We start from the raw sequence: 13,981 nt of genomic DNA on the forward strand, positions 1-13,981 counted from the left end.
CTTCACGGTAAGCACTTGGGTGGGAGAACATTGCAAAGGCTGCCGGTAGAAAGTCCTCACGACCACAGACAAGGTGCAGGGCCCCAGCAAACAGTTATGTCAGCCTGGTGTGTCCTCACAAGGCCAGGAAGCTTCCAGAAATTTTTGAGAGAGATGATCACACACCCACTGCAGCCACAGAGCAGCAGCAAGGCTGGTGGCCCCGCAGCCCTCGCCCTGTGAACCAGGCCACAGACACGCTTCTGTTCTGGAGGAGGATCATCTAGAATCTAGACTCAGCAGCCCTGGAGGCAGGGCAGGGAAGCCGCGCCTGGGGCGCTGCCCAGGGCCCTGCAGGGGGCTGCCCTGGCGGACAGGACACGGCAGAGCCCCACGGGAGCAAGTGTCAGTGCCGTCACCGGCATCTCAGAAGTGTCCTGAAAACATGAATAAACAGATCCATGTGCAGACTGGAAGTGATTCACACTTGAAACGTTTAAATATAAATTAAGCTATAACTTAAGTGACAACCAAAGGAAAAACAGAAGAAAAACCAAGACGACACTCAGCACCTGAGCAGGCTGAACACATACACAGGACACCCCAGACACGAGGCCGCTAGGCGATGCCATTTTCATTGTGCCAACGTTACACTCGGGGCGCTCGCGCGGCCACTCACGCCGTCTGGCACTGCACCCCGGCCCGCGGCCCATCGTCATCCTCCTCGTAGGCCTCCCGCTGCTGCCGCCAGTTCTGCTCGCCGGGGCTGAACTCCTTCAGCTCCACCTGGTCCATATCGTCCGTGACCCTCACCTTCTGCCGTGGGGGCAGCAGGGCCTCCAGCTGCGGGAGCTTGTCCTGAGGCAGCCAGTGTTTCTCGGGAAAGATGACCTGCAGGGCGAGGAGCGAGCGGTGGTGGTGGGCCGGCGCGGAGGCACGCCCGGACCCCGCCCGCGGCGGCCACACTCAGGAACTTACGAGGAACTGGATGATCAGGGTCCCCTTCTCCGGGGCTGCTTTGTAGATGGGCATCCCTTCGTTGCGCACACACCTCAGGTCCCCGTGCCGGATCACCTCGCCTGCCGCAGAGAAGGCTCAGTCAGGAGCGGGAAGACCCTGCCCGGGCTGGGGATGGGGACACGCCGGGGTGGCGCCCGGCCCCTCCAGCCCAAGGTGGACGAGCGTGGAAAGCGAACCAGGAACCAGAACCCTGGGGTCAGGGCTGGAGGCAGTCCAGCCCACACTGGGGTCTGCCACAACAACTTCCAAAAGGCACCACCGGGTCTGGGCCCCGGAACTGCAGAGCTGCACGTCTGAAAATCCCATCTCCCCCAACAGAAAGAAAGGGCCCAACAGCCTCCCTGGAGATAAGCTGTTCAGCCTGGCAGTGACACAGACAAGGGAGTGAACCTGCAGAGGAGTGGGGGAGGGGGTGCCAAACACTGGTTGCCGGGCAGCCGGCTCCCCACTGCGGACTTGGCAAGGGGGAGGCACCGAGCACCCTCTCCGGGGGCATGCAGGGGCGTGGGGCCTTCAGCCGCAGGGCCTTCGGTGGTCCTGTGTGCTGGAAAGTTCCGTCTCCGTTCCTACCCCTCACACTTCTGCCTCTGACTGACCGGGCCGGGAAGCCACCTGCGGAAGGCCCCTCTCCGTCGGCTGCCAGGGCGCCTTCCCCACCCATCCTGAGTCTCTGTGCCTTGACAGCAGCAGCGAAGGGACGCGAAATAAGGCGCAGCTACAAGACGGTGCGCGCAGGGAGACAGGACATGGAGCGGCGTCAGTGAGCAAGACGGACAAGAGCAGTCTCCGGCAGAAGGTCCTCCCAGGCCCCGGCCCCTCCCGTCCCCACGCTAGGAACAGGGTCTCCCCTCTGCCCCAGGCCACCAGCAGGGTACTGCCCACGCGCAGTGGGATGCCGGGAGCCCTGCGACCGTGAGGCTTCCCACGACTTCCTGCGGACGCTGGCCTGTCGCACCCTCGGTGCCGCAGTCGGGCCTGGGGCCACGCGAGCAGACCCTGAACCCACTCCTGCTTGCGACCTTCTCCCCTCAAGCAGGGAGGAACTAGGGACCTGGGAGGGGTCGCGGCTTGCAGCTTCACATGGGCGTTGCCTTACAGCAAGGTGCCCAAACGGGCTTCAATGTCAACAGGAGGGGATGACCGTGGTACTGTTTATTTTTACAACTTTCTGTGAGTTTAAAGTTTCCAAATAAAAAGCTTTTTAAAAAAAGAAAAAACTCTGATGGAGGCTTGGATCCAGAATCCATATCCTTTTACGTACAGAAAAGGAGGGAACAGTGTACAGGGAAGCCGCAGAGACAGCGAACGAGGCCATGGGAAGGAAGGAGGCACCCGGAGGCCGGGCCCTCTACGGTGTGCGCACCCTGCACCGGTCACGCCACGCAGTGACAGGCAGGTCACGACCCACCCAGCTGCAAGCTACTCCCTGACCCTGGCAGGGAGGGCGTGGGTGTGGCGAGGGGACCAGAGCAGCTCCACTCACGGCCAGAGTGTCAGCCTGCACCCCCCCCGCCCCGCCCAGACGCACTCTGACACAGACGAGCGGCCTCCATGTTGCCAGAGGCGGCTTCGTGTGTGCTGGGTGCACGTGCCCTGGAGGACACCGGCAGGCCTCAATGCTGCCCCCTGGCCTGTGCGTGTGAGCAGCCGAGGCCAAGCTGACGGGCAAGGTCTCCTCAGGAAAACTGGACCTGACGGTGTCTCCCATGTGCCCACAGCACGGAAGCTGGAGGGGCACGCGCAGAACAGACCTCCACTATCTGCTTCCCACACTAAGTTTTTAAAGCTTGAGGTATGGGGCTTGGCCCCAAGATTGCTGCTGGGGGCCCTCCCCCTAACTTGGAATACTTTCTAGGAGCATATTTAAAGAGTCATAAAATTCTTCAGTCATCAGCAGTGACTCTAAACTTGAGAGCAAAGGACATGGTGCTAACGTCAGGGGTGAAGCGGGGCTAGCGGCCAGCAGCGTCCCAGACGCACCCACCCAGTCCAGCACTCAGAGACGCACCTCTGAAACCTTACCCGACTTGGACGTGATCATGAGGATTCGATCATCCAGCGTTTTTAGCGTCTTCTTGAAGCCACAGAGGGCTTCAGAAAGCTGAATTTTCATTTTCATGATCAAGTCGTGGCCGCGCCTCTGAAAGACACTATGATCCTTCTGATCAAGCACAATTATGACATCGCCAGGCTCCAGCTCAGGCTCCTGGTCTCCTTCTCCGTGAAACAGAATCTTTTGCCCATCTTTCATACCTGTGAGACATCATCCTTTCTGATTAGCATTTCTCTTAAAAACCGTGCACTCTACAAAGCTCTGAAGACGGCACACGGCCCTTTGGGGACTTGGACGTATCAGACCTCCTGAGCGCGTGGGCACGCGCACCAGAGCAGTGCTGGGATCACCACGCCTCCCCCCGCACACCCACCACCGCGCGCCCGGGTCACCATCCACTTCTTGCTGCACCCCGGGGCCTGGCTCTGAGGGCACGCACAGTCACGTGCTTCAGTAGAAGTCCTGGAAAAACGCCCTCCTGGTGTTAATTTGTACACTTTGGTCTCATCTCTCATTAGTTCATATTCACCAGAGTAGGAACTCACAGAATAGCGTGGAAGTACCTGGAGAGCAGCTAACCATGAGAAAGGCCTTACAATGACGGTGTCGGGCGCACGGGGATGGGGAGGGGGGTACCTGGGAGCATCTGGGCAGTGGGGCGACCAGGTGCAGGAAGGAGCGAGCCTCTGGCCGACAATCGGCCAAGGCGGTCAAGAATGATTCCAAGGGAATGGTATGAAATGGGGGGAGGGTAGTTAACCAAACTCAAGGTCAAGCACCTTTCAGAGCACTGTAAAACCTTCATTCAAAAGGGGTTGTTTTTGACCTGGAAGAAGCCAGCTGCAGCACACAGACTGGCTGGTGACCGGCCCGGCACTGAAGCCGGGAGGGCGGGGCGGCGGGACCAGCATCTGCCGCGCTGCGCTCCAGGTCCCAGACGCCTGACCTGTGCGCCCCACAGTCAGCCGCCAGCAGCACACCGAGCGGGGAGGAGCGCCTAGCTGTGCGGCCTCACCTTTCTCCACGTGCACCTCGATAATCTTCTTCTCACGGATCACCTTGGAGCCACTGCAGCTGTCGCAGCGGTCCTTGGGGCTGATGCGCTCGCCCTGGCCCTTGCACTCGATGCACACGGTCTGGATCTGCTGCACCATGCCCGGCCCGATCTGCTGGATGTGGATCTGCATGCCACGGCCCTTGCACAGAGGGCACTTCTCCACAGACCCCTTCTTCCCGCCGACACCTGCAGGGGACGCAGGACTGAGAGCCAGGCTCCTCCACGCGTGGCCTGTGCCCCCGGCCAGCAAGGGCGGTCAGCAGCACTTCCACGGGACACTGGGGTTGGAACTCTGTCTGCAGTCTTGGTCGGCAGTATATAGTCTGGAGGATTCTAACCCAGCAAGGAACATCTAGACCTTAACACGCGACTGTGAATATCTGCAGCTTTGGCCCTGCCGGCCACATTCATTACATGAGTTTCACCAGCTGGGCCTCCAGGTGGCCAAGGGTCACGACCATGTGCGTCTGAGGTCACCAAGACAACTTTTCTTTAAAAATCCTAGTTTCAGGGGCACCTGGGTGGCTCAGTGGGCTAAGCCTCTGCCTTCGGCTCAGGTCATGATCTCAGGGTCCTGTGATCAAGCCCTGCACTGGGCTCTCTGCTTAGCAGGGAGCCTGCTTCCCCCCACTCTCTGCCTGCTTGTGATCTCTGTCAAATAAATAAAATATTTTTTAAAAAATCCTAGTTTTTAAAAACTGTGTTCATTAAACTTGCATGCGAGTCAAGGGACTGTAAACCACAGCCAGCGTCCCGGGTCACGGCGGCTCTGCCCGTTTCTGCCCACGCTGCCGGGGACCTGAAGCACTTCCTGCCCAGCCCTGTCACAGGACAGGTTTGCTGACCCCTAAGTGGGGTGAGCCCTCTGCACTTTTACGGGTTTAAAATAATGATCTACGTGTTAAATAAATATCAGTCTGAATAAAGAACGTACATGGCACAGTAAAACAGACCTGGCCCTTAGGTCACCAGTTTGCAGTCTGTTGGACCCTTATATTTGAAAAGACAAAAAAATGACTTTTTTCCCCATTATGGAACAATCAGAACTGTTTCCAGGTCTAAGGGATCACAACCACGGGACTCATTCAAACATTCCCGCCTACCTTCACATTTCTCACAAATTACATTTTTCTGGAGGGCCAACTTCTTTGTGACTCCATTATACAAATCTTCGAGAGTTACAGACAGCTGATGGACAACGTTCTTGCCTTAGGGGGAGAGCAGGAACAGAGCAGTGAGTAACACGGCAGGAGATGCAGTCGCCATGAGCTCCGGCTGCAGAGCCGTGCGGGGCGCTCACTCCCCTCCGGCAGGACAGGGTGCGTCGGCCACACACCCCCCCACTACCCCAGCCAGCCATGAGAACGAACACCCTTTATAGCTAAGAGCCAATCCCTCAATCGTTTATAGACATCGACCAAAAGACCTTACATCTTTATTTCCTAAAATCAAACCTGAGGCCAGTGCCCCACGGAAGGAGCCCTAAAGAGCCCTTCTGTAATCTGTGGCCAAGTGGGAACTCTCTCCTCTGCTGAACTCTTATCTGTGGGCCCCATGTCTTTGGGGAGGGAGTCTGTCCACCCAGGGCCAGGCCAGAGTCGGATGGCTCGCAGCGCCCAGGGGCTCCTTCGGAGCTCCCTCAGTCGTGAAGACGCACTGTCCTGTTCACTGGCCGGCAACACGGACACGGGAGCTATTCACCACGAGACAGGGAGAGCACCAGGCAGGAGGGGCCTGCAGTTTCCATCATGTCCATCGTCAAGTACATGAGCCAGCAGCCCCGACATGGCACCAGGGCTCTTCCTGAGGGAATCAGGACTCTCAGCACCCTGTGTCCGAGAGCGAGTGGCCAAGCTTCTGAAGCTCAAAGTCAACAGACACTGCCTCATCCCTCCAGGGCCTCTCGCTGTGGCAACCCACAACCCGCCCTTCGTAAACCCCGGGGCGGAGCTCATTCCTCATTTTACCCAGGATCTCAGTAAGCTAGGCTATCTGGACTCAAAGCAGAGTATCCACAGTCAACTGGACAGGGAAAGGGGCCACTGGGGACCGTGCGTAATAGCCAGCGGCGGCAGCGCGTGGCCTGGCCGGCGTCGCAGCTGCCTGGGGCCCTCGTTCACCTCCTGGGGATAAAGCCGTGAACCACGACGCACAGCAGAGTGCGAGGCGGGCAGGCTCTTACCAACCTGGTCACACCTGCGCACCTGCGGGGGGACAGGGCCCGCGGACTAAGAAAGTGAGACAGCCCACAGAGCGCCGGCTGGAAATGGAGCGCACGGACCGGGTCGGGGGGCAGGGACAGGAGGTGCTGTGATGTCCTGTAGGACACCCCATGGCCTGACCCCCATGAGCGAGACGCAGACAGCAAAAGGAACGTCCTCCCCCACCGCCCCACTCACACCCGCGGGCTCCCGTCGGGTAGTGTCCGCAGGTGTCAGGCGCGTGTCCAAGTGCCAAGAGGTTCGGGGTGGTCTGGACGCTGGGGGGTGGGGGAGCTAGTTAAGGCTAATGATCCCTTTTAAGGCATGACCTGCCCCGATTCCCATGACCGGTAACATTCAAAAATTATGAAACTTAGTTAGCGTCTTTAAAGGCACTCACCTCTCCTCTCTCGAGCCATCCGTCCCCCGCCCCCGAAGAACATGTCGAAGATGTCCATGGGCGAAGAGAAGCTGGGGCTGCCCGAGCCTCCTTCCTTGATGGCCTGCTCGCCGCCCTGGTCATAGATGTCTCTCTTCTTCGGGTCTGAAAGCACTTCATAAGCCTGGGATATGAGCTTGAACTTTAAAGTAGAGAAAGAGAGAAGGTGTGAGCCGCTCGGCAGACCACGACTCTGGGGTGCTGGCGGAGGTGTTCCGCACACAGTCACGCTCCCCAGCAGGCCACGCTCCCTCTGGAACCCGGCTGCTCAGGAGCGGGGGGCCATGGGGCCTGCGGGGAGCGGTCGCTCCTCCCAGCCTCCCCTGCACCCAGCTTGAAGCCAAAGACCGTGAAGTCAGGCTGGATGTAACCCGGCGCCCAGCAAGGGCCCGGTTCCCAGCTACGGCCGCCGGCCTCCCCGGCCTCCCCGGCCCCCCCGTGCACTAGCTCATCCGCACAGGGACGCAGCGGCAGACGCCTCGGGGGCACCTGTCCATGCATGCTGCCGACACGTGTGAACCCGTCCTCCGGGCCCGGCCCAGTCCTCCGTCTCCAGTACCGCCAGCGCCAAAACCGTGCTTCCCTTCCCCTCACACCTCATCTGGCAGCAAACCCTCTGCTCCAGTCCCTAAGACACCGCCCTCCTGCCACCAGCGTGCCACAGGGATCCGGCTGTAAACAGAAGTATCAGAAAACCCAGACTGAAAGACATTCAGCAAGACAGACCAGGGAACCAAGTGCCACGTGTGACTGCAGATTGGGGGGTGCGGGGGTGACTACAGGAGGCCCTAGAGCGACTGCAGAAGGCAAGTCTTTCCTCAGGGTCCGAGTTCTCCGGCAAGGCCAGCGCGCACAGGCTGGAGCCACACGGGAGCATCAGGGCCGGGAGGTGAAGCAGGCGCCCCACGTTTGTGGGGGGCGGGAGGGGGCCCAGCGCTCACTGCCCCACGCTCCTCTGGGTACATAGGTTTTTTTTTTTTAATCAAAGGGCAGGGGGGACATGGATGTTTTTAAAATAAAATTAGAACACTATGAAATATCTGCGCTCTGTCCTCACCACAGCGCACGCCTACGCCACAGAGGCCACCTTGTGCCCAGGGCCACGCCGGAGCTCCTCAGTGGCCTGCACCTGTCCTCCACGTGCCGGCCTCGGTGTAGCCCACGGCACCCAGAGCCGGCCGGCACCCAGCCCACTGCCCCAGCTCTTCGAGGCAGCCTGTGGCCCCGGAATCCAAGCCAGGCCTCACTCTAGGCCACCCGGCCAGCCGCTGCCTTGCGCTCCCTACAGCCCCCCGCCCCCCACCACAGCGGCCAGTCCGAGAGCGCAGGGCACACGCTCAGCCACGACCCGGGACCCAGAGCCATGTCTGCTTATCTGATGAATGGCTTGAGGCCAGGAGTTCAGAAATGAGTACGGGACGTAGGGTGCCTCCAGAGTCCTCTCCAGTCTGTCAAACGGGGTCCCTGTCAACAGCCTACGGCATGGCTGGCTCCACAGCCGGAGAAGAGAACGTGCTAGAAGCAACCAAACACGGAAGCAAACAGAGAAGCTGGGTTTCCTCAGATCGCTGAGCGAGATCCACTCTAATTAACCAACAATAAGCACGAGCTAACAAGTAACGAGCCAATTTAACAGACCCAGTCCTCAAGGGATGTCAGGCTCGCTCTCAAGGCAGCCATGTCTTGTGCTCCGTTGTTTCTCTCTGTTTCTGCGAAGCAGCAGGCCTCCCTCGCCCCTACCCCATCCACGACAGGAAGACTGCAGCGTGGGGCGCAGGAGCCCCGACCTTCCGGGCCCGGCTGCACGTCAGGGACCAGATGAATATGCTGCCCGGAAACTTCCACAAGGACCACTCCCCAAGTCCTCCCAACACCTGAAAGTCACCCAATGACCAACCTAAGAAGTGTAAACGCCCTGTCCCTTGGGCAGTTAACAACGGGCCGCATCTCTGGCAGGGTGCGGGCACCCACAGCCCCGAGCAGGCCCGCCACACCCCTGCGGCTCCAGCCCCCCCTTCCGGTCGTCCCACCCCCTCAGCTTGAGCTCAGTGCTCTCACCGGCTCACCTCTCTGACTGTGGTCACGTCGCGGGACCGAGATCACCGCGTGGCTAGGAAAACAGGACTTCGGGATGATGTCACGGGTTGGAAGCGTGTCTGTGACATGGGCTGGCGAGCAAACCACCATCACCCCGCGGGAGCCCGTGTGCACAGTGGCCTGGGAGCGGCGGCAGGGTGCCGTGTGCAGCGGCGTTCCTCTACAGGCTCGCGCTTCTCGTACTGCTACGCTCTTGTGTGAGTTTTTAATATTTTATTTATTTATTTACTTATCTGACAGAAAGCGGCAGAGAGATCACAAGCAGGCAGAGAGAGAGGGAAGCAGGCTCCCCGGTGAGCAGAGAGCCCGATGCAGGACTCGATCCCAGGACCCTGGGATCATGACCTGAGCTGAAGGCAGAAGCTTTAACCCACTGAGCCACCCAGGTGCCCCTCACGTGTGACTTTTAACTTGAAAATCTATTATTCCAATGAAAAGCTACAGTGAAGTTGGCCAAAAGCCCGAATTCCTCTCCAGCTGTGGAAGGTAAGAGCCCTGACCTGCGAAGGGGGGCCCCCTGGCCCGCGGCCGAGCACCCCGTGGACAAGCCACCACAGCAGGCCCCACACACCCCAGGAGGGGCCAGTGGCCAGCACGGCTGCCCGATGCTTAGCAACACAGGACAACAGGACACAAAACAAAGGCCACTCCCTCCACCCCCGCTGGCTGGCTCACTCACCTCCCTGCCGGGTGAAAGCACCCGGCTTAATCTATTTTTGAAGAGACATGAATAATACAAACTGAGGAGGAACAACAAAGGTTCTACCAGTTCTTCCCACACAAAGAAGGTGGACAAGACCCGCACACAGACTTGCATGAGAAAGACAATGTCTACACCGTGGGCCCAGCACACAGCAGGACAAAAACAGGGATCTGGTGAATGAATGAGGAAGCTCCCCTCAGGGAACCTAACTGCAGAGTTTCCATGAACTGTCACCTCACCCTCTTTGATCTCCAACCCCACTTCCACAGCAACTGCCGTCCCAGACCGTGTCTGATTCCCTCCACCAGCCCGACCACCTTCCAGCCCCTGCACGGGATAGCAGGCCAGGGAGCAGGCGTGGGGGCCAGGGGGTGGGTGTGGGTGCAGAAATTAGACAAGAATTATCACCAGGGCAGGAGAAGGACGGGGCCAGGGGCTCAGGGCAGGGCTCAGCCTGCTGGGACCACAGAACTGAAGGTTCATGAGCAGTGGGGACATCACAGCCCACGCCCCAGGCAGAAGCCTCACATGGGACATCAGTTCGGTGCCTGGCTCTGAGTAAGTACCAGCTTGGAGCAATCCAGATGGTCTACTGAGAGGGACGCACAGGCAGCACCCCCGGGAAACGTGGAGGTCAAGTGAAAGTTTTCAAGCAGACCTGCTCCAAGGGCACGCACACAGCCTTGAGCACGCTCCTGGATGCTGCTCTGAGCCCTGACCGAAGCCAGCCTCTGAGCCATCTGCCAAGAAGCCTGGACCCGCTCCCCCCACCCGCCCCCCCAGAGGAGGTTCTCCCCGACAAGCTCCAGTAGGGCCACGAGCACGTCTGTGACTCCCCACACTACGGACCAAGCCAGGCCCTCCAACAGCCACAGTGACCTCTAAATATAGATGAGAGAATGCGAGTGAGCAGCGAACGGTCTTGCGGAAAGCATGGTAAACTTGTGACAGCCGCACTCGGCACATGTGGCTAAATATAACCTCCCAGCTCTGCCGCCAGCCGCCAGCATGGGAGCAGGCACACACGGGCAGTGTCCGGGGCTCCTGCCTCTACATGCCTGATCAGCAGCTTCAGCCACCGCTTGGGGGTCTCTGCTGTCCCTACGGCAGGAGACCCTCCCCTACACCACCTGAGACTGTGGAGTTTTCTAAGAAAGTGGCAAACCGTGGGAGGAGGAACGGGGATAGCTAAGCAGCCTTCCCAGGAACCAGCAGGCTGTCCTGCCAGTCACCGGCTCAGTGGGCTAACGGGCCTCCTAGGACAGAGCAGGGCGGCTGTTCCAGTCCGGTCGCCACCACACACAGCATTCCCGCCTGCTGCGGGTCCTGAAGATCCACAAAAAACCTGAACCATTCCTGTAAAGTGCTGTGTCAGGGTAGAGATCTCCCTGTCCCTGCTTAATAAATGAGATTATTCAGTGTCTCATGACCTTGACCAGGTGGGAGACAGGCACACAGACCAAATCCACGGGGTTGCCGGTGCTGATGCACCAACAAGGAAGAAGCACAAACCATTCCACCCACCGGCTCCGGCAAGTGCACAACTTCTGGTGTTGCCTGTTTCCCGGGGTTGCCAGCGGCCCCTCCTACAGGCCTGCCCTCCGGGGCTGTGCCAACCACACGCCCCCGGGAGCTGGACACATTGGGTGGCATGTGGGCTTGCCGTGGCAACGGAGGAGTGGGGGGCTCCAGGGCTCCCGGGGCTTGTTGCAGCCCCAACCACCCCCCCCATCTGCCCTCTCACCCCAATGACCACAACAGCCACGACCCTGTCGCCTGCCCCCACCCCAGCCCCCTGACCCCTACCACCTGTCCTGAACCTGAGTCCAACCCCAGTCCCCCAACCACAGCCCTGCTGCCAGCCCCTCAACCCCAGTCCCCTGACCCCTGCCCCCAACTCTAGTCCCCAGCCCCAGTCCCTATACTGGCCCTGACCCCAGTCTCCCAACTCCCACTGCCTGTCCCCAACCTAGCAATCCCAGCACCTGCCCCAGACCCCAACCCCCTGACCCCCACCGCCTGCCCCCAACCTCAAGTTTCCCAACCCCAGGCCGCCAACCCCCGCTGCCTGCCCTCCGCAACAGCCCCTCAACCCCGTTCCCTCCACCCCTGCCCCTCCACTGCCCGACAAGAGTCTCCCCCGCAGCCTGACCCGGCCCCGCCGCCAGGCCTCTGACCCCAGGCCCGTGACCCCCGCCGCAGCCCCGCCTCCCCCGACCCCAGGCCCCCGACCCCCGCCGCCCCGCACCTTCTCGCCCTCATCCGGGTTCTTGTCCGGGTGGAACTTGAGCGCCAGCTTCCGGTAGGCCTTCTTGATCTCCTCCGGGGACGCGCTGGGCTTCACCCCCAGGATGTCATAGTACTGGGTCTCCTTCACCATCTTGTCCCTGCGGGCGGGCGGGGCGGGCGCGGCGGGTCAGCGCCGCCCGGACCTCCCGCTGCCCGCCCGCGCGTCCCGCTCCCGCTCCGGCTCCGGCTCCCGCCGCCCTGGGCTCCCGCCGCCCGCCGCCCGCCGCCCGCCGCCCGGGGCCGCCGCACTCGGCCTCGGGCTCCTCCGCCGCGGGTTTTATTCGGCGCCGGCGGAAGGTTCCGCGAGAGACGGTGACGCCACAAAGGCCCAGAACCTTCGCGGAGGTTCCGGCGGCGCGCGGGCTGGCGGCGGGCGGGGCGGCGGGGCGGCGGGGGCGCGGCGGGCACCGGATCCCCCGACCCCGGGCCCCGGACCCGCGCCGGCGACGCGCCTGGCTGCGGACCCCAGTTTCCCGGACCCCGACCCCCAACCCCGACGGCCGGCTCACCTGGCTGCGGACCCCTGCCCTCCAGACCCCGACCCCGGACCCCCTACCCCGGACCCCGACGCCCAGCTTGCCTGGGTGAGGACCCCCGCCCGCCAGAGCCCTACACCCAGACCCCCGACCTACGACGGCGACGCGCCTGGCTGCGGACCCCCGACCCCCAGACCCTGACCCCGGACCCCGACCCTCAGAGCCCCACCCAGACACCCCGGACCCCCGACCCCGACGGCCGGCCGGCCTGGCTGCGGACCCCCGACCCCCAGACCCTGACCCCGGACCCCCGAGCCCGAGCCCCGGACCCCGACCCTCAGAGCCCCACCCAGACACCCCGGACCCCCGACCCCGACGGCCGGCCGGCCTGGCTGCGGACCCCCGACCCCCAGAGCCCCAGACCCCGGTCTCCTCATCCTGGACCCGCGACGGCGACGCGCCTGGCTGCGGACCCCCGACCCCGAGAGCCCTAGACCCCGGACCCCCGACCCCAGACCCGCGACGGCTACGCGCCTGGCTGCGGACCCCAAACCCCGACTTGCCTGGCCCCCGACCCCGGACCCCGATGGCTGACTCACCTGGCCCTCTGTCCCCGCCCCCGGCTCGCCCGCCCTCCGCCCCCCGCCCCTGACGCGGGGCCTGACGCGACCCCGCCGGCTCACCCGGTCTCCTCTGCCACGCGCTCCTCCGGCTGCCCGTCAGACTCCCCAGAACTCCAGTTCTGACTGCCGCCCCGGGCCATGTCGGGGGGCTGGGAATGGGGCTTCGGCGCAGTTGCTGCCCTCCGACGACCGTCCCGCCGCCCAGGGGCCGCCGCCTTGCCCTTCCCTGGGTCTCCGGGTCCCCCTGGCCCGAGGACCGGCCGGCTCCAGGGGTCGCGCGGGCGGAAACCCTGCCCCGAGGGGTGGGACTGGGCGAGCTGCGTCCTGCGCGCAAGAGCTGGGCCGCGCCCGGGGGGGGGGGGGGGGGGGGGGGGGGGGGGCTCTGTGCGGTCACGGCCGGCGGGCATAGGGAGGCGTGGGGAGGCCTGCAGCGCACGGCTGCATGCTTGAGGGGTTGAGGGTAGGTGGGGGTCCGCGGCCATGGCGGGACCCTGGTTCCCGGGGCCCTGCCGCTGCCGGCACCCCCCCGGGTCATCTTTGAGGCTGGCAGGAGCGCAAGCCCTTCCAGATTCGCGCTGTGGTGCTCTGCCCGCCCCATCTGTGGACCAGGGCCTCCCTGCTGCGCACAGTGGGATTCCCCCCGTCCCCCACAGGTAAGCAGTGATGTCGGGGGTGCCGTGGCGCGTTTCAGGGGTGAGTAGCCACGTGTCCAGGTCTCCCAAGAGTAGGCAGCAGACCCTCCTGTCGTGCGGGGGGTGGGGGGGTGGACCTTCAGAACCACTAAGTTGGACCCGGCTGGAGGGCCCACCTGGTGGGCCCAGCGATGTGCATGTTGAGAGTGGGGGTTGGCGCTGGAGCTGGGCCCTGCCTGGGAGGCTGCAGGCACAGGTGTCCCACCCACCTGGGCTGTGGCCTGCCGTGCCCCACAGCAGAAACGGGCCTAGGAGTGTTATCAGTAAACTGCAGGCTCCCGGCTCCAGCCCAGCCTTGAATACTGTCAGGGAGGGGAAGCCACCGCTCTCTTCTAGGATCCCCTGGTTTTAT

General features: G+C 62.3%; 1 protein-coding gene across 1 annotated transcript; it reads right to left on the bottom strand.

Annotated features, from left to right (window-relative positions):
- Positions 1-455: 455 nt before the first annotated feature.
- On the bottom strand, positions 456-13,215 carry DNAJA4 (DnaJ heat shock protein family (Hsp40) member A4). Its single transcript, XM_032341855.1, has 8 exons — positions 12,998-13,215; positions 11,798-11,936; positions 6,711-6,891; positions 5,213-5,317; positions 4,068-4,295; positions 3,022-3,252; positions 958-1,058; positions 456-870 (listed from the first exon to the last, which is right to left on the bottom strand). The coding sequence occupies exons 1-8, from the start codon at positions 13,075-13,077 to the stop codon at positions 655-657; spliced, it is 1,281 nt and encodes a 426-aa protein (XP_032197746.1). The 5' UTR covers positions 13,078-13,215; the 3' UTR covers positions 456-654.
- Positions 13,216-13,981: the final 766 nt, after the last annotated feature.

Source organism: Mustela erminea, chromosome 5, assembly GCF_009829155.1.
Source record: "Mustela erminea isolate mMusErm1 chromosome 5, mMusErm1.Pri, whole genome shotgun sequence".
Taxonomy (NCBI): domain Eukaryota; kingdom Metazoa; phylum Chordata; class Mammalia; order Carnivora; family Mustelidae; genus Mustela; species Mustela erminea.

Bases quoted from the DNA above. Each gene is read 5' to 3' on its own strand.
- DNAJA4 (XM_032341855.1), bottom strand. From the start codon at position 13,077: ATGGCCCGGGGCGGCAGTCAGAACTGGAGTTCTGGGGAGTCTGACGGG. The intron at 11,937-12,997 runs GTGAGCCGGCGG...GCCCGCCCGCAG, and splicing joins CGCGTGGCAGAGGAGACCGG to GGACAAGATGGTGAAGGAGA. The intron at 1,059-3,021 runs GTAAGGTTTCAG...TCTCTGCGGCAG, and splicing joins CATGATCACGTCCAAGTCGG to GCGAGGTGATCCGGCACGGG.